The sequence below is a fragment of the Malus sylvestris genome, chromosome 9, assembly GCF_916048215.2.
Source record: "Malus sylvestris chromosome 9, drMalSylv7.2, whole genome shotgun sequence".
NCBI lineage: Eukaryota > Viridiplantae > Streptophyta > Magnoliopsida > Rosales > Rosaceae > Malus > Malus sylvestris.
The window spans coordinates 10,306,369-10,326,306 of NC_062268.1; the positions used below are offsets into that span (position 1 = coordinate 10,306,369).

Here is a 19,938-nt window from a genome sequence, read left to right on the forward strand (position 1 = left end):
TTTTTAGGATACAATTAATTAATTAGTTCAGTATAACAGCTGGCCATTTGACCAAAGACAAAATACATATCAATGCAATTCCATCGAATCCTCTACTCAAAAACCACTTAAAAAATAAAAGGCATGGCATCTCATGATGTATTATAATTCCTAGAAAATCACGAGGAAGATTTCACTTGGACACTTGTCACCGTTTATTTAGACAAAGCCACAAAGACTAATAACACACGTTCAAAGAAACATGTCGTTTAATGAAGGGATTTTCATTTTTTTAAATGAGAATTAGTTGGGGGCTTATACAACATCGAATTGCAACGATTTTTATTTTTAATTTTTCAAATTGCACCTTATAGATTATCTTTACAAAATATTAATTAAATCGGAAATATTTGAGTAAGGAAATTAACGAATATTTTGTTATATAGAAAACAATGAAATTTTATCATGATAAGTAAATAGGAAAATAGTTTAGGATAAAATTGAATTTTTGTAAAGATGATTTATGAATCGAGATTTATAAAATAGATTGTTCAAATCGTTGAAGTTCGATATGGAATGAATCCCCCAACTAATCTCTTTTAAATAAAAATAAAAATAAAAATAAAAATAAAAATAAAAATCTCTTATCTTAAACGAAATGTTTCTTTATGTATGTGTTATTAGTCTTTGTGACTTTGTCCAAATAAACGGTCACAAGTGTCCAAGTGAAATCTTCCTCGTGATTTTTCAGGAATTATAATACATCATGAGATGCCATGTCTTTTATTTTTTCAAGTGGTTTTTCAGTAGACGAGCATGTGTAATCGCATTGATATATTTTTTGTTTGTCAAATGGCCGGCTGTTCTACTAAACTAATTAATTACCTACATCCTAAAAATAATGTAAGTATGCTCATGTGCCATGTATTTTTATATACACAAAATTGTATTGACAGAGTAAGTCTTGCATGTGATGTCTTAGATCCAGGGTTTAATTAAATTCTGTAATCGCTGTGTAGATATATGATTCTGTTGTTAATTTTAGATTAATTGTTAGTCTTTTAAATGATGAAGTTATAAAATCTTAAATTATGGGAGAAAAATTCAAACTTCGGTGTAGGGCAACACTCTACCAACTTGATTATTTGTTGACACCACAAAATCTTAATTTTAGAAGGATAACAATAATACATAAGAACTGTTATTGACATTTCAAAAGTTTCATATAACATTTAATAACTATTTATTTCTGACGCTATTGCTCCACTAATTTTTTTTTTCTTAATAGCACTTTATTGACTAAATTGTCCAGGTTTGTGGATGAGGAACCATGTGGAGTGCTGGCTTCTTCTGCAAGTTTCTTCCACTGCATGACCATCATTTTCATTTTTTTACCCTTTTCTCCCTCCATTAACTCTCTAACAAGCTTCTCTACTTCTGCTCTTTTGACATCATTACTAATCTCCATCCCAATGCCCCATTCATTGCAAGCACACCAAGTGTTAGTTTGTTGGTCAGCAAAGAAAGGCCAACAAAACATAGGAACTCCTGCACCCAAACTTTCAACATTCGAATTCCTGATAGATATTATATGTGTGTGAGGTGGTTAAGTTTGTTTAGATTATGTGAGTAGAGATTATGACAAGTGTCAAGATCTTGTGGGTCTTATAATAGCTTAGTAGCTAAGCAATGTAATGAGATATATACAACATATAACTGTAAGAACAATCTCTCTTAATTCATTCAATATACAAAAGAAATACTTTCTCTCTCTACAATTGTTCTTTCTTCCTGTGCAAGAATATTGTACTTCTTTCTGTTTACACGGTATCATTCGCTCAAGCTTTTAGGTCTACTACTAACATGGTAGCCACTTCTCTTGAATCCCAAGGTACAGTTTTCAAAAGGGTTCTTTAGTTGTGAAACACTGGAGTAGTTGGTCACATTTGGAAGAACTGAGGAGGATATGATGCTTAGTGCTGGATAAAGTTTTACGACAACAGTTCTTATTTTGTTTGGTTTGAGTATGGCACTTTTGCGACATGGTATGAGGGTTTCTTCAGGCAACACTAGTTGGCAGGGGAGTATTGTGAACTGGTATTCGGAGGATCGAATTTACGACGTGTGAAATTGTGCACCCTCCGAGGGCTTTTCTTACCAACAACCAACACCACAACAACATCAACATCTCCACTAGCACCCTAGTGAGCTTAGAATCGAAGAAAGAACACCCCAAACCCTTCTCTTCCTTTCGGCTGGTACTGTTCATCATCTTCTCCGTTGAGTTTCGTATCGTTCCGACGTTTGTAAGCTTTTAGAAGCCCTTGGGTTATGTTTTAGGGTTATATTTTAAGTTGTGTATACGTTTAAATCACAGAAAATAGCTCGGAGTAGCTTTTCCAAATTTTCCTGCGAGCACCACCACTTTCGAGGCATTTTCCGGCCAAACCATGGCGAGTTGGCCAGTGCGCAAGATATCAATCTCTTCATCTCGTTGAGTACTATAACTTTCCTTTTTGAATCACTCGATTTTGTTGAGTATTGAAAAAGTTATGAACGTTTAAAGTTAGGGAAGTTTCCGACCGAATTCCAGCCTTCTTCTTCCTTGGGTCCGGCGACCCATCAAGAATAGGCCTTTTGGGCCTTTCCTGCCGAGCCCAACCCAAACCCATTTATTTTTATTTATTTACTTTGTTTTAATTTTAATTGGTTTAATAAAAAGGAAAACTAATGAAAAAGGCTTGAAAACTTTGAGTTTTAATGATAAGGACAAAATAAAGGGTAAAGTGAATCGTACCAGGATTGACTTTTTAGTGTAAAAATGTGGTTTTTCGTTAAAGTGAACAGTACCAGGTGCTTTTCGTTAAAGTTCCCTTAATAAAAAGGCCTTTGGGCCGTTTTATTTAGGGCCATAGGCCCGTCCTCTCTAAAACCCAAAAACCCTTAGGCTTAAGGCCTTTGGGCTGTAGCTATTGGGGGCCCTAAGCCCAACCCCAACCTTTTTAATTATTTTTGTTTATTAAATTGATTTTAAAAATCCTACAGGCCTTTAGGCCATTTTCCTTTAGGACCTTAGGCCCGTGCATCCTTTAAACCCCATTACCCTAAACCCTTAACCTTAATATGTCCAAACCCTTTATGGGAAATATTCTGTTTGGGAATATTCCATTAGAGAATATTCCATCAGGGAATATTCTATCGACTTTTACGAAGTTTAAACGAGACCCTTCTTAGAGTAATTCGACGTCCTGAATCTGTTTCTGAAGTCCGTTTTCCCAAATTCAATTGTTATAATAGAGTTTTATTAATTGGGCCCTTTATATGCTTAGGGGTAATTGTTAGTGGCATTCCGTCTTTGCTAGCTTGCGTGGCTCTTCGGCGGCTAAGTATCTGTGAGTGGATCCCTTCTAAAATGCATGTTTTGATAGTAGAAATGCATAAATAAAAAACATGATTTAACAATTATGTTTTATGAGACGCTTTGAGGTAAGATGCTTACTGAGGCTAGTTTGAATTATTACTATTTTTCCTATAACCCATGTTCTTATAGAATATCCAATGGATGACGATATGATATTTAGAGTATGTTTCGAACACCTCTTTATAATATAGATGATGGATGACTTTATACTATGAAGTTGCTTTTCAATATATATATGTTCAGTGGTTTTTGTACTTACCTAGTGGTCTTTTCCGCTACGGGATGTAGGGATAGATTCTGGTCCGTCCCGGGCAACGGTTTGGTGTTGGCATAAGGCCTGGAGTGTGTTTTTTCTGGCTATTAGCACAGGGACGGGGAGCCGGCATGGGGCCCGAAGTGTATTTTCCTCTGACTGTCTGCTCAGAGACGGGGAGCCAGCATAGGGCCTGGGGGTTATCGGACAATTCACTAGTGATTATTATATATACAAGTTATGATTTGAGACATTGCACAGTATGCTAGGTTTCGGAAAACTTATGTTTATCATGATATATGTGTTTTCATAAAACCTGGGGGTTAGTACATTGATAACTATTTTACTATTTATATATCAAATTGGTCCACTCATGTTTGTTTTGCACCCCCTTCAGGACTTAGAATCGAGGCATACAATCCCGGCATCCAGACACTTCCGCATCGGCATCTTCGAGTCTTCTTGGTGTAGGACCCATTCTTTTATTCATTCAATTTTATATTATTTCTTTTAGTATTCTAGTTAGTTGTATGCTCTGAACACGTTCCTTAAATGCACATTTCTTATTCTTTTACAATTATAAGTTTTATCTATTCCTTATTTTCAGCATTTGCACTCAATAAATGGCTTTCGTCACCCTTGAGTGTCGGCCAACACGTGCCTATCCTGGTATTTGGGGAATATTGGGATCGGGGCATGTCAGAAAATGTTCTTATTACTCCATTCCTGTCTGCAATGGTTGCCAGAAATAATAACAATGACTCGAAGTCTTATGGTGAATCTTCCAAGACTGACATTTCTCCAAATGGTACTTCATATGGAGGTTCTTCTGGTTTCAAGCCAACCTACGACAAGAACAAAAACAAGGGCAAATTTCAATACAATTCTCAAAATCGGTTTGGGAACTCTAAGCCTAACTATGGGAATTATACTGTGAACCAAGTACCTGGAGTTCTTGGTACATCTCCACCAAGGCCATATTGTTTTTCTGGTACATCTTGTCAGATATGTGGGAAATTTGGACACTTGGCTCCTACCTGCAGGTTTCGAAATATTGATAGTACAGTTTCTGAAGGGTATCAAATTTGTGGGAAAAAGAATCATGGTGCTAAATATTGCCATTTTAGGAACTCAAATATGTCATCTTCATCTCCTATAGCTATGCATGTCACAAATACTCAGTCCAGTGAACCAAGTGCTTCTCCTCAACAGTTTTGGCTCACTGATTCAAGAGCTTCTTCACACATGACTGCTGATTTGAGTAATCTGTCACTTGTTTCCCCATATCCCACTAATGAAATGATTCAGATTGTGAATGGTGCAAGTTCATCAATATCTCATATTGGTTCCTCCACACTACATACTCCATTAAAATCCTTGCAGCTTAATTCAGTTTTATATGTTCCTAGATTGTCTTAAAACCTATTATCTATGCATCAATTGTGTCTGGATAATAATTGATGGCTAATATATGATGCTTTTTGCTTTTGGATCCAGGACAAGGCCACATGGAGGATCCTCTTTCAAGGATGTTGCAGTAATGGATTGTACCCCATCCCACTTCTGGCTAGGTGTAAAGCTATACCTACACAGTATTAGGCTGCATATCTTGGACACCAAGTATCTTCTAGCTTTTGACATAATCGATTAGGTTATCCCTCTAATTCAGTAGTCTCTGTCATGTTAAAGAAATGTCATCTGTCTGTATTACCTGACTCAGTGTCTGTGATGTGTCATATGTTTGGAAGGTAAATTTTGTAAATTACCATTTGTTTCTTCTATGTCTAAGTCAATTCATCCATTTCAAGTAGTTCATAGTGATGTATGGGGTCTATCTCCTTGTACTTCTATAGATGGTTTTAGGTATTATGTGACATTCATTGATGAATGCACAAGACATTGTTGGCTGTTTCCTATTATCAATAAAAGTGATGTCTTATCCACATTTGTTGGCTTTTATAACTATATTTCAAATCATTTTGCCACTTCAATTAAAACCTTACAGAGTGATGGTGGGGTGACTATCTTAGTAAAACTTTTCAAAATTTTTTGTTGGATAAAGGAGTAAACCATCAATTGTCATGCCCTTATACCTCTGAGCAAAACGATTTAGCAGAGAGAAAACATAGGCATATTATGAAACAACTATCACTTGTTACAGACAGTTGCCTTACCTCCAATTTTTTGGTCATTTGCATGCCAAATTGCTGTGTACCTTATTAATAGAATGCCAACATCTCCCCTACACCAAAAATCTCCTTTTGAACTATTGTTTAAAGTTGTTCTAGATATTAATCATCGTAGGATTTTTGGGTGTTCAATTTTTTCATTGTTAAAACCCTACAACAGCACCAAGTTACAACCCAAAACTACAAAATGTCTTTTCTTAGGCTATGCTTCGAAATATAAGGGGTTCATTTGTTATGACGCTCTTCATGACAAATATTACATTTCCAGACATGTATTGTTTGATAAGTCCGAGTTTCCATATTCCACTTTATCTTTAAAACATCATGTCTCCACCAATGCTACGTCTAAACCTGTCTTCATCTCCCCATCTCCTTCTATATCCATTAATAGGGAGAATCATTTGGTTACAGTCCCATTACCTAGGACCACTACTCTGTCTGATACTCTATCATCCAGCTCTAATCATCACAATGGGTTACTTGAGATAATTGTGCAGAGATGTTGAATATGATTGTTATTAATATGATTAGATCAGTGATCAATGCAACTAGAGGATACTATTGTGCTGTGTTGATTCTTTGATATATTACATGATATGAATAACGATTTTATGTTCAAACATAATGATTTATATGATGGATAAAATAGAAACCTTGATTGTCATGCGGGTTGTTATGTAGTTTGAATCGAATAATTCATGCTTGTCAAGTCCAAATGTTTGATTGAGGAATGTTATGCATTTTGGCTTGAACAGACTGTGTTATATGTTGAGTTATAGCGAAGTTGAATTACGAATGGCTTGATCCCTATTGAGGGTACGTAGACAGTCTAACAAAGTGGTTAGATGCAGCCATAAAGTGTATGAAAAATTATTATGCATCTAGATCTTGAATTATACTTTCTACATATTCCGGAGGCAGGGTATGTTGAGTTACGGGTATTTGGTGATGTTACTTGTCGATCCTGGCGTGACATAAAGCCTATATTTTTGCTAACATGACAGTCAGTCAGTACTCAATTGTGTCATGTAAATAACTAAATTTTAAAAATTTAGTTTTTTATGCCAAAAAATAAATTAAAAAGAGTGGGCCCCACCCACCCATTCAATTCACAATCCAGCATCTGCCCCGAACAACCCTCCGCCCTTGTCGAACTCCCCCTCTCCGTCTCCGACCTCTACATTCACTAGCATATGAAGTTATATACAACAGAAGAAAAGGTAAATAAGGATTAGAATGGCTCCCTTCTTTTCATACTCAACTCTGATAATTAAACATTACACAACAAGTAGAGAGTCATTCTTCCTCAATGACAAGTCAAGACATTTGTGTCAAAAAAAGAAAATCTGGTGATTTTATTTTGATTTACATTGAAAAAAAAATTTCATACTAAAGTGTAAAATTAAAAGTTATAAATCTGTTAACCCTAAAAACTACCACGCCTACGTAGTGTGCAGGCCGAGTAACTAATGAACTAACTACGTACTAAGGTTAATGTGGGGCGTGCCAACTCGTCGGCCGAGCTCGGCCGATGAGTAAAATATGTTGATGTTATGTTGGGTGAGCTGCTGACTTCTCGATCTTGTGATTACGGCCGAGGAAGGAACACTCTCGGCCTTCGGGTTCTAGAGCTTGAAGACAAGGCCGCTTGTACTGCGAAGTTCAATATCAAATTAAGTTTTCAATGTGCCGAATGTAGTAACTTGTAACACCTTACTTCGCCGAGAAGGCAAATGAGATGACCTCTACCAATAAGGATTTGAAAATACTTCTCGACCGAGACTTGGATAGATAACTAGTCAGGCTTGTCGCAGTGCTGTTTACCCAAACTGAAGGGGCTTCGCGGTCGGCTGATTCTACGGCAACAGTGCTGTTTATCCAAACTGAAGATGTACGCCGATTGCCTTCACAGTGCTGTTTATCCAAACTGAAGATGTGTTGACTTGAGAGGTTTCACGTAGAGCGAGGGTTTGCGCAGGGCAGTTTGTGTGTTGAGTTTGAGAGCTTTCCATGTTGTTTGCAGCCTTGTATTTATAGTAGTCATATTTTCTGTTTGGCATGGCCTGGATTATTCCATAGAGTCCAACTGAAAATTAAACTCCCTCCAAGTGTTGACACACGGCATCACCACCATATATTTACTCTTGATAAGCCAATCCATTTGCTAATAATTATCACAACCTGAATTGGTGCTAGTTAGATAGCATATTCGAAATACCTAATGCCAACCACGTGCAATAGAACTCTCATTAATTTCAAACCCTCCATGCTGCTTGGCAGCCAAATCCTCCACATGTATGTGAATTATGTATGTTGTAAGCACCTACTATTTAATTGCAATGCTAACTCTTGAAAGCCTTATCACATCCCATTAATGTCACCAAGCCTAGGCTACCTAGGCTTCCTACCTTATCACCTTTAAACTCATCCATCCATGCATGCATCATGACCCTTCTTTCTTGAATACCAGCTTTGCAGCATATCCACACGTCCACACGCAACCTAACTCAATTTGAATTGTACCGCTTGCTTAGAGATATAATTTGCATCTTATTTAGCCCATTTAAGAATACGCCAAGATAATCCATATTAAAAAATAATTACTATGATAAAAACTATAATATTATCCTTTAATAATAAAATTATCCTCATTTTTCCATCCGACGGTTGGGAGCTATGCTCACTCAACGGCCTTAATTGCACGGGTCGATGATGTAAAATCAGGTCCAAACAAAATCATATTCGACTCTAGTTGTGGTGGTAAAAGTTAAAATGTCTCCAACACATGTAGGGTCAATTTGATTGTTTAACTTTTAACTCATAAGTAGTAAGAAGGATTACGTGAAATTTAGAGTTAATATTATATTTTTTTAAAACAAAAAAATATTTTCTATATTAATTGGTGATGGAGTTGGCTAAGTCTCATAAAGGGTTAGTAATAGTGTGACTTGAATTCGTTTTTTACGAGAATTGAACATATGACCTCTCACTTACAAATGAAGAGGAACACCACTAGACTGTAGTATTAAGTGGTGAGTTGAATAGTTGTTAGATTTTACATAATTTTTTGGAGTGTCAATTACAATTCACATATATTTATTGCTAACCTCCAAGTTGGTAGAGTGTTGCCCCTACACCGAAGTTTGAATTTTCCTCTCATAATTTAAGATTTTATAATTTCATCATTTAAAAAACTAATAATTAGGTTAATGATAGGGAGATTAAATTTTGTAAATTAAATGACATAAAAGTTGATGATTGAATTATTACTTAAGTGTTGATTAGCGTGTTTATTTTTTATTGGTGTGACACATCGTTTCGTCTACAAATTTAATCTACCTAACATTACTCTAACAATTAATCTAAAATTAACAACATATACATCTACACAGGGATTACAGAATTTAAATAAACCCTGGATCTAATACAACACGTGCAAAACTTAATCTATCATTACAATTTTATGTGATAAATACACAAAGTCTATATAAAAATGCATGGCACATGATCATACTTATATTATTTTTAGGACACAATTAATTAATTAGTTCAGTATAGCAGCTGGCCATTTGACAAAGACAAAATATATATCAATGCAATTCCACGGAATCCTCTACTCAAAAACCACTTAAAATATAAGAGCAGCTCCAGCCATGCATGTAGGCCGGGGGACAAGGGAGAGGAAAGGGCTCAAGGCCTTGTGAATCAACTCCAGCCTTGAAGAGCCCGAGCTGGTGGAGAAGGCCCGAGCAGAAGGCCTGTCAATTTTTTACAGCCCGTGAGCCCGAGCTCAAAACCCTTTTTTTATTTTTTTCTGTCAGGCGCATCGCCCGACAGCTTTTCAGAAAAGCAGTCCACTTTTGCAGTGATCTCAGTTACCGTTGGAAAGCCACGTGGCTTCCCACGGTCCGTTCGATCTCAACGGCTCCTTAATTTGGACCATTGGATCTCAACGGTAAAAATAATAAAAAAAATCTTATTTAATATCAACTGTTCGATCTGAGATCAACAGTCGATATTAATATGCTTTATAAATAAAGAAAAAATAGTTTTAAAATTAAGAAAAGTTACTGTTGTGACACGTGGCACAATCTGGAGTGTTGGAATTCAATTTTTTTAAAATCCAACAGCAGAGATTAATTATTTGAATAAAAATTAAAAAAAATGGAAAAAATCCGAAAAAAATTGTAAAAAATCTGAAAAAAATTTGTAAAAAATTGTTTTTACTTTTTTATAAATACCACTTCTTCTCCATCTACCTTACACCACAAATTCATATTTTCTCAACTACTTTCAATCAAATTCCTATATTTCTCTCAAAGTTTCAATCCAATTTTTTTTTCCACAAAATGACTACTGATGCAGGTACGAATTGGTCGCTTCTTGAAGATGTTGCGTTGTGCACTAGCTGGGTTGAAGTTACTCATAATTCCCTTATGGGTAATGAGATGCAGTTGCGAGAAATGTGGAGTTTAATTCATACCAAATTTCTTAAGCAAATGAGTGGGAAAAGAACCAAAGAATCGATGTCCAGTCGTTGAAAAATACTTAGCCATTCCTTTAGTACGTGGAGAGATGCCTTTACACAAGATAGTAGTAATGTTCGAAGTGGGGCAAATTATGTGGATGAGGTAAGAATATATTATAATTATTTGTTTGTATTATTATTTTCTTACCTAATTTGATTATAATTATTTGTTTGTATTATTTATTTGTTACCTAATTTCATAATTATTATTATTTGTTTGCATTATTTATTTGTGACCTAATTTCATTATTATTATTTGTTTGTATTATTTATTTGTTACCTAATAATTTCATTATTATTATTTATTTGTTACCTAATTTCATTATTATTATTATTTGTTTGCATTATTTATTTGTGACCTAATTTCATTATTATTATTTGTTTGCATTATTTATTTGTGACCTAATTTCATTATTATTATTTGTTTGTATTATTTATTTGTGACCTAATTTCATTATTATTATTTGTTTGTATTATTTATTTGTGACCTAATTTCATTATTATTATTTGTTTGTATTATTTATTTGTTACCTAATAATTTCATTATTATTATTTGTAGCAACTTCAAGCACAAGCATGGTATGCTGCCAAAATCAAATTAAGAAACAAATCATTCAACTGGTGGGAATGTTGGAATATTGTTAACGATTGTCCTAAATTCAAAGTTGTGCATGTTGGTCCAGAAGTATGCATGAACAACATCCCTCTACACAACACCTTTGTACACAGCACCCCTCCACACTCTACACCCGATCATGGCTCCCATGTTGATGAAGAAGATGGAGAAGAAGTGCCTGAAACGCCCATTCCTGAACAAGCGTCGGGGTCGACCTGTTATCCAATTAAGCCTCAAGGTGAGAAGGCTTCCAAGAATGAGTATGGAAAGTACATGCAAGAACTTGCTCGTCAAGGTGAATTGACGTTGGCGCGGGAATTGGCGAAATATGAGGCTGAAAAGGCTAGAGATGAGGCAAAAGCTGCATCTATTCAACAAGCATTTCAAGCTGAACAGAGGGAAAGAGAACTACTTAGACAAGAAAGGGAGTTGCTTAGAGAAGAAAGAATTGCACAACGAGATCGTGACATTATGAACACACGTTTAGAAGGGATGTCTCCAAATTCTAAATATTTTTAGCAGTCATAGAAAGAGGATGTGGTGCAAATGAGGCGTGCAAGAGAAGCGAGATCAAGACAAGATGGTCCTAGCACAACAAGACAAGATGATCCTAGCACCACAGATTGGTTAAGTGATGATGAATAGGGTACTTTTTGTAATTGGAGCCCATAGTTTTCCAATCACTTTGGGTTGTAATTTATTATTTATGTTGTTTCCATTTTATTGAAGTTAGTACTTTATTTAAAGTGAGAGTACATGTATTTAATTTCGTAATATATTTATCCTAATAATAGAATCTTTATTCATCAAATTGTTCACGTATAATGAAATTATAAAACACACCAAATAAAACTAAAAAACTCACCAATTGGAATTACATAAACACACCAAATAAAATTACATAAACATACGAAATAATAAAAAAACTCACTACAAAAAACACACCAAATAAAATTACATAAACATACCAAATAATTCACACCAAATAAAATTACATAATCATACGAAATAATAAAAAACTCACTACAAAAAACACACCAAATAAAATTACATAAACACACCAAATACAAACAAACATACTAAATAAACTTATGTATCTTCAGCTTGTTTCAATGCCCACTGATGCTCTATCAAGTCAATTTGCCGATCATTGTGCATATATGACCTTTGAAGTGCAGTATATCATTGAATGACCCTTTCATTGTAACGTCCATCCTTTTCTAATGGCTCGTGTTGCACGGGTTCTTCGGTGGCATCATGCGCACAATATATCCGTGCTCTTGAATTGTTCATCGTGTCTGGCTCTGGCTCATATTCATCAACCGCATCATAATCGAACTCATCTTCCACAATCATGTTGTGAAGAATGACGCACGTCATCATGATGGATCGAAGTGACTCTACATCAAACATTCTGGTAGCACCCCTAACGATCGCCCAACGAGCTTGAAGGATACCAAAACAACGCTCCACATCCTTCATGCACCCCTTTTGACAGCTTGCAAAGTGTTTTTCCTTTGCACTTGGCGGACGTGGCACTGTTTTGACAAATGTTTCCCACCGTGGGTAAATGCTGTCAGCTAGGTAGTATGGCCCGTCGTACCTACGTCCGTTGACGACCTACGTGACTTTTGGTGCCTTTCCTTGCAGGACGTCGTTGAACACTGGGGATTGGGCTAGGACGTTGAGATCATTTTGAGCCCCCGGAACCCCGAAAAAAGCGTGCCATATCCATGTATCAAAAGATGCCACTGCCTCCAAAATGATAGATTTTGCTCATTTTCTGTCCCCATATGCGTCTTGCCATGCACTTGGACAATTTTTCCACATCCAGTGCATACAATCGATGCTTCCTATCATCCCAGGAAAACCTCACATCTCGCCCTTCTTCAGAAGCCTTTGCAAGTCCATGTGAGTGGGTTTTCAGAGGTACTATGCGGTGTACAAAGATTCGACTCCTCCAAAAAACCTCATCAGGGCGTCAAGAATGGTTGATTTCCCCATCCTTGTTATCTCATCCACTTGGTCTACAGATGCTTCATACGCAAGCATCCGTAATGCATCAGTGATTTTTTGCTGAGGCAGGAGACCTATAACACCACAAGCATCCTTCTTTTGCACAAAGTAAGAATCATGGTTGCAAACATCAGTCATAATTATGTTGAACAAATGTCGTTCCATTATAAAACGGCGTCTGAAGTACGTATCAGGAAATGCACTGTTATGACAAAGTAATCGTCCAACAACTCTTCACCCCGTCGTTTCCTGTTTCTATCAAGGTTTCTTGAATGGTTGGGCCTGTATATCTGAGCAACAGTCTGGATGACTCGACGGGAATGTGAGGCTCTGACCATTCTTGTTTCGTCATCTCTCCTTCTACGCTCTTCATCCTCTTCCATCCCATTTTCGGCTATCTGAAGGTTGAACATTCCTTCAGATTGGTTAAACAATTCTTGCTCTTGCTGATCGATTTCCCACATCATCCTTGATGAAGAAGCAGACATTGTAAGGATGGATGGTGAAGAAGAAGCAGAAACTAAGAATAATGAGATAGAGATGTTGAGAAAATTGGTGTGAGATTTGTGAGGATGGATGGTGGATTATATGGACGATTCAGAAAGGATCGGATTGTAGATGAGGCCACATGGCATGCCGTCATTCGTTAAAAATATGATCAAAATCTATCGCAAAGATTCTGAAAAGATAATGACACGTGGCACGATCGTATTGGATAAAAATCTTATCGAAATCGATCTCCAATAATTATCTTTTCGGATAATGACACGTGGCGCAATTTTGAACGAGTTAAAATCTGATCGAAATCTATCGTCAAATATTCTTAAAAGATAATGACACGTGACACGATGACATTGGATAAAAATCTTATCGAACTCCATCGCTAAATAATTGTTTTTTTTTTATAAAATGACACGTGGCGCAACGAGAACGATTTAAAAAATCTTATCTAAAATTACAAATAATTTTATTTTGTATTATTTAAACAAACAAAAAAAACTAATATTTTATTGCCTATTGCCAGGGGGAGGGCTCCAAGGGTGGAGATGCAAATGGCAATTACTGTTCATTAATGGCAATTACTATTCATTAAAGGCAGTTACTGTTCAATAGGGTGGATTCAATAGTGGATTGCCAGGGATGAGGACTCCATGGGTGGAGTTGCTCTAAAAGGCATGGCATCTCATGATGTATTATAATTCCTAGAAAATCACGAGGAAGATTTCACTTGGACACTTGTCACCGTTTATTTAGACAAAGTCACAAAGACTAATAACACACGTTCAAAGAAACAGGTCGTTTAATGAAAGGGATTTTCATTTTTTTTTAAGAAAAAAACTAATGAAAATGGCTTGAAAACTTTGAATAGTATCAGGTGTGATTTTTTAGTGTAAAAATATGGTTTTTCGTTAAGGTGAATAGTACTGTGAGCTTTTCGTTAAAACTCCTTTTTTTTTTAAATGAGAATTAGTTGGGGGCTTACACAATATTGAATTTCAACGATTTCAATTTTTTATTTTTCAAATTGCACCTCATAGATTATCTTCACAAAATATTAATCAAATCGGAAATATTTGAGTAAGGGAATTGACGAATATTTTGTTATATAGAAAACAATGAAATTTTATCGTGATAAGTAAATAGGAAAATAGTTTAGGATAAAATTTAATTTTTGTCAAGATGATCTATGAATCGAGATTTATAAAATAGACTGTTCAAATCGTTGAAGTTCGATATGGAATAAGTCCCACAACTAATCTCTTTTAAATAAAAGGGTAAATCGCAAAAATGGTCTATGATATTTGCATAATTCATTACTTTGGTCCCTAAGATTCGAAATCGATAAAATGGTCAATGAGATTGTCCATCATCCATCATTTTGGTCATTCTGTTAAAAACTCCGTTAAGTGTCCTGGAGCTCTTTGACGGAAGTTTGCACAATTTTCAAAGTTTCGTAACTCAATTGTTTCTTAACCAAATTTGACCCATAATATATCATAATGAAGATAGGAAAGTGTAGAATAAGATTATACCTATATCAAAGGCCAGTGGTTGTCGGAGATGGCTGGATTATAGCCTTAAACTTTAAACGTTCATAACTTTTTCAATACTCAAGGAAATCGAGTGATTCAAAAATAAAAATCATACTTCTTGACGAGACGAAGAGAATGATACCTTTTGTGATGGCTAACTCACCGTGTTTTGGCTGGAAAATGGCTCGAAAGTGGCTAACTCGAGACCAAGACAGCCACTTTCGAGCTGTTTTCCGGCCAAACCACGGCAAGTTAGCCATAAAAAAAAAGGGTACCATTCTCTTTGTCTCATCGAGAAGTATGATTTTAGTTTTTGAATCACTTGATTTTGTTGAGTATTGAAGAAGTTATGAACGTTTAAATTTTGCCCAGTTTCTGGCGAGTTTTCGAGTTTTCACTTGGACCAGTCAACTTTGAGGCTTTTTTCCGGCAATCTCTGGCAACCATTGGCTTCTAAATAGTTATAATCTTATTCTACACTTTTCTATCTTTATTTTGATATATTATGGGTCAAATTTGGTAAAGAAATGATTGAGTTATGAAGCTTTGAAAATTACCCAAACTTCCGGCTAAAAGCTCCGGGACACTTAATGGAGTTTTTAATAGAAGGACCAAAATGATGGATAGTGGACAATCTCAGAGACCACTTTTATTGATTTGGAATCTCAGAGACCAAAGTGATGAGTTATGCAAATCTCAGGGACCATTTTAGAGATTTACCCTAAATAAAAATAAAAATCTCTTATCTTAAACGAAATGTTTCTTTATGTATGTGTTATTAGTCTTTGTGACTTTGTCCAAATAAACGGTCACAAGTGTCCAAGTGAAATCTTCCTCGTGATTTTCCAGGAATTATAATACATCATGAGATGCCATGTCTTTTAATTTTTTAAGTGGTTTTTCAGTAGACGAGCATGTGTAATCGCATTGATATATTTTTTTTCTTTGTCAAATGGCCGGCTGTTCTACTAAACTAATTAATTTCCTACATCCTAAAAATAATGTAAGTATGCTCATGTGCCATGCATTTTTATATACACAAAATTGTATTGACAGAGTAAGTTTTGCATGTGATGTATTAGATCCAGGGTTTAATTAAATTCTGTAATCGCTGTGTAGATATATGATTCTGTTGTTAATTTTAATTTAATTGTTAGTCTTTTAAATGATGAAGTTATAAAATCTTAAATTATGGGAGAAAAATTCAAACTTCGGTGTAAGGTAACACTCTACCAACTTGATTATTTGTTGACAGTGACACCACAAAATCTTAATTTTAGAAGGATAACAATAATACATAAAAACTGTTATTGACATTTCAAAAGTTTCATATAATATTTAATAACTATTTATTTCTGAAGCTATTGCTACACTAATTTTTTTTTCTTAATAGCACTTTATTGACTAAATTGTCCAGGTTTGTGGATGAGGAACCATGTGGAGTGCTGGCTTCTTCTGCAAGTTTCTTCCACTGCATGATCTTCATTTTCATTTTTTTACCCTTTTCTCCCTCCACTAACTCTCTAACAAGCTTCTCTACTTCTGCTCTTTTGACATCATTACTAATCTCCATCCCAATGCCCCATTCATTGCAAGCACACCAAGTGTTAGTTTGTTGGTCAGCAAAGAAAGGCCAACAAAGCATAGGAACTCCTGCACACAAACTTTCCACAATCGAATTCCAACCGCTATGTGTTAAAAACCCTCCAACTGAAGGGTGACTTAGGACTTGCTCTTGTGGACACCAACTTGCTATCAAACCCCTCTCCTTAGTTTCAGCTACAAATTCAGGTGACAAAATCGCGGATTCATCGACAATCAAATCAGGCCTGATTACCCAAAAGAATGGAAGCTTGCTATTTATAAGTCCCCATGCAAACTCTACAAGATGTTCTGGTGTCATGACTGCTATGCTGCCAAAATTCACATAAACAACTGAATTTGGTGGCTTTGAGTTTAGCCATTCAAGGCACTCAGTTTCTTCTCTCCACAGGCTATATCCGACAGCGTTCAAAGGATCTTTTGGTACGTGATTGAGAAGCAATTGGAGAGGGCCAATGGCATAGACAAGTGGAAGCATTGAAGAGAGAGCATTCAAAACATCTGGCTCCAATGTTTCAAAAGTATGAACAACAACTGCTGAAGCCTTATCAACTCTCTCCACTGATTCCAAACTGAGGTTAAACACGCTGTCATTTGGATTCGTAGTTCGAAAGTTTGCCGGTAGATCCCTTAAACGAATATCCTTCATTCCTGGAATCCAATCTATTACCTTGTCCAAGAAGCCATTTGTCAAACAGCTCTCATCTACATATATAATTAACACTCAAGTAAGAGTAATTAAATGAAATGAAACGTCATACGTTTAGAAAAAAGAGATTGATTAATAGGACGAGTGATGGGCATGGGCTCTCCCAGAGTGTGTAGGACCGTACGTTTTGCGTTCTACACCTAATCCGAGGAGCTAATATGGTGCAATACAGTATTTTAATGTTTTGTTAAAAAAAAACAAAGGTTTAATCAATTAACTTATTCAGATAATTTTTTTCACTACCTTTGAGTGGTGCAATACCCTTTTCCACCAAAGTAGGGTATTGTTTATAGCCCATGAAACTGCTTGCAGAAATGGTAAAGAAGATTACCAAAGGGAGTCCAATTTCTTCAGCGGCTGTGATTGTAAATGGCATGAAACCATCTGAGAAAATGCAAGTAACTGGAGGACTAAAATTATTGATTGAAATCGCCGCGTCATTGAGTTTTATGAGGAGGTCTCGAAACGGAGGCAAAAGGTTTTTGCTGATGGCATCGGATGCTAAAGAGACGTCTTGGGTGGCATCTTGGTTGGAGTCTGGTGGAAGGCTGTCTGGAATGGTTTCGAATCGAAAATCAGGCAAGCCATCGAGGGAGTTGGGTCCAAGAGATTTAAGAAAGCGGCTGTGGTTGAACTCTGTGTTGACAAAGGTTATATGAAAGCCTCTAAGGTGGAGTAGCTTTGAAAATTTAAGCATTGCCTTTATATGGCTTTGAGCTGGTGCTGGAATCCAAAGAGTAAACTGTTGGTTTACCCCCTGAACTTTCACCTCACTTTCGATTTCCCCCCTGAACTTTTCCATTGGAAAATTAAGGACTCAAACTAATTTTTTTAGCCAATTTGCCCCCTACCGTTAGTTTTTCATATATTTCATCCATATTTCCGTTAAGTGAGACCATGTGCACAACATGTGAAGGTAGTTAAGTTATTTCACTCTTAAAAATAATTAAAAAACTGAAAATAATAAAAAAAACAAAACTTTCCCTCTATTTTTTCCCGCTAATTCCTATCATCGATTTTATTTTTCCCTCTCATTCATATGCATGAGAAATGACATATGGTGTTATTGTCTACCATTTTTATTTTCTCTAACAAATTAATAATTTGACAAATGCTAATGGTGCTATTGTCTCCAAAGCAGTGCATTAATATAAGAAACCCTAGTCTTTTTTATGGACATGTTTCTTATATTAATGCACTGCTTTGGAGACAATAACACCATGAGCATTTGTCAAATTATTAATTTGTTAGAGAAAATAAAAATGGTAGTACATGCTTCAAAAAAAAGATTAACTTAGCTACTTATGAAGACAATAACACCATATGTTATTTCTCATGCATATGAATGAGAGGGAAAATTAAAATTGAGGATAGGAATTAGCGGGAAAAAATAGAGGGAAAATTATTATTATTATTTATTTTCAGTTTTTAATCATTTTTAAATTGAAATGACTTAACTATCCTCACATGTTATGCACATGGTCTCACTTAACGGAAATATGGATGGAATATATGAAAAACTAACGGTAGGGGGCAAATTGGCTAAAAAAATTAGTTTGAGTCCTTAATTTTCCAATAGAAAAGTTCAGGGGGGAAATCGAAAGTAAGGTGAAAGTTCAGGGGGTAAACCGATAGTTTACCCGGAATACAAACAGCATGAGGTTTGTTGTTAGCTACTGCCTTGGAATCCATCTTAGATTGTGCTTATGCGTTTGTGCTTGCACTAAGCACAAATATATATAATATATGTATATTTGTGCAGATTAGTACTGTTTTGAAAAGTAGACACAACTGAAGTCAAATTGAATACGTGCTCCTCTAAGACGTGCAGGTTGCGCAAAAATTAATCTTGGGCGACAAGGTAATTGACTAATTGTCTTTTGTTTCATGACAAAGGCATTCAGTGCAATCAAATTAGGAACCTTAAAGGTGTGTTTGTGGTATAGGATTATTTCGAATTAGACTAATATTAGAGATTAAGCTAGATTGTCTTGGCTTGGACTAAAGCTAGTTTAGTGTTTATTTATTTATTTATTTTTATTACAAAAAACTGCTTTACTTTAAAGTTATTTGGATAACAGCTTTTAAAATAGATTACTTTTAAAAACAACTTTAATAAAAGAATAATGCTGGTTAAATAAAATTTTAAAAATTAAAAATATTGAAGTAGATGATTAATTTATTAAGAATATAAAAATTGAAGAATCATTCATGATGCATGTCAGTATATATCTTAAACAAAAATATACATAGTAGCTAGTGGATTCAATGTTTACTTTTATTTAAGAGAGAGAAAGCGATGAGAGAAATACTTGCGACTTCTTCTGTCATTTTGTGGATATATTTTTCAACTTCTTCTGTCATTTTGTGGAGATATTTTTCAATTTCAGTACAGCTTTCAATGGATAATATGTGTGTGCATTACATCGTAGTGCATATATGCCTCACAATGCGTGTATTATTTGATGACAATATGAGAGTCGTGTAGAAGCGTGGGTGTAAGTGAAACGTTAACAAGTGCTATAAATAAGTTATTAAAACACAGCCATACAATTTGGCAGTTTTTAATAATTATTTTGTGTCGCATTTATA

General features: G+C 35.5%; 1 protein-coding gene and 1 long non-coding RNA gene across 3 annotated transcripts; both read right to left on the minus strand.

The window, feature by feature from the left end:
* Nucleotides 1–1,149: 1,149 nt before the first annotated feature.
* Nucleotides 1,150–19,044, minus strand: LOC126582843 (7-deoxyloganetin glucosyltransferase-like). 2 transcript variants are annotated; one of them, XM_050247069.1, is made up of 4 exons: nucleotides 18,987–19,044; nucleotides 17,590–18,069; nucleotides 16,536–17,342; nucleotides 1,150–1,375 (listed from the first exon to the last, which is right to left on the minus strand). In XM_050247069.1, exons 1-4 carry the CDS (start codon nucleotides 19,036–19,038, stop codon nucleotides 1,371–1,373), a joined length of 1,344 nt encoding a protein of 447 aa, XP_050103026.1. In that variant the 5' UTR covers nucleotides 19,039–19,044; the 3' UTR covers nucleotides 1,150–1,370. The 2 variants fall into 2 exon arrangements, with proteins under 2 accessions (XP_050103026.1, XP_050103025.1); XM_050247068.1 differs by lacking the exon at nucleotides 1,150–1,375 and having other exon boundaries at nucleotides 16,334–17,342.
* On the minus strand, nucleotides 11,765–12,061 carry LOC126582848 (uncharacterized). Its single transcript, XR_007609603.1, has 2 exons — nucleotides 12,007–12,061; nucleotides 11,765–11,912 (listed from the first exon to the last, which is right to left on the minus strand). It is a non-coding gene; the product is annotated as an uncharacterized LOC126582848 (long non-coding RNA).
* Nucleotides 19,045–19,938: the final 894 nt, after the last annotated feature.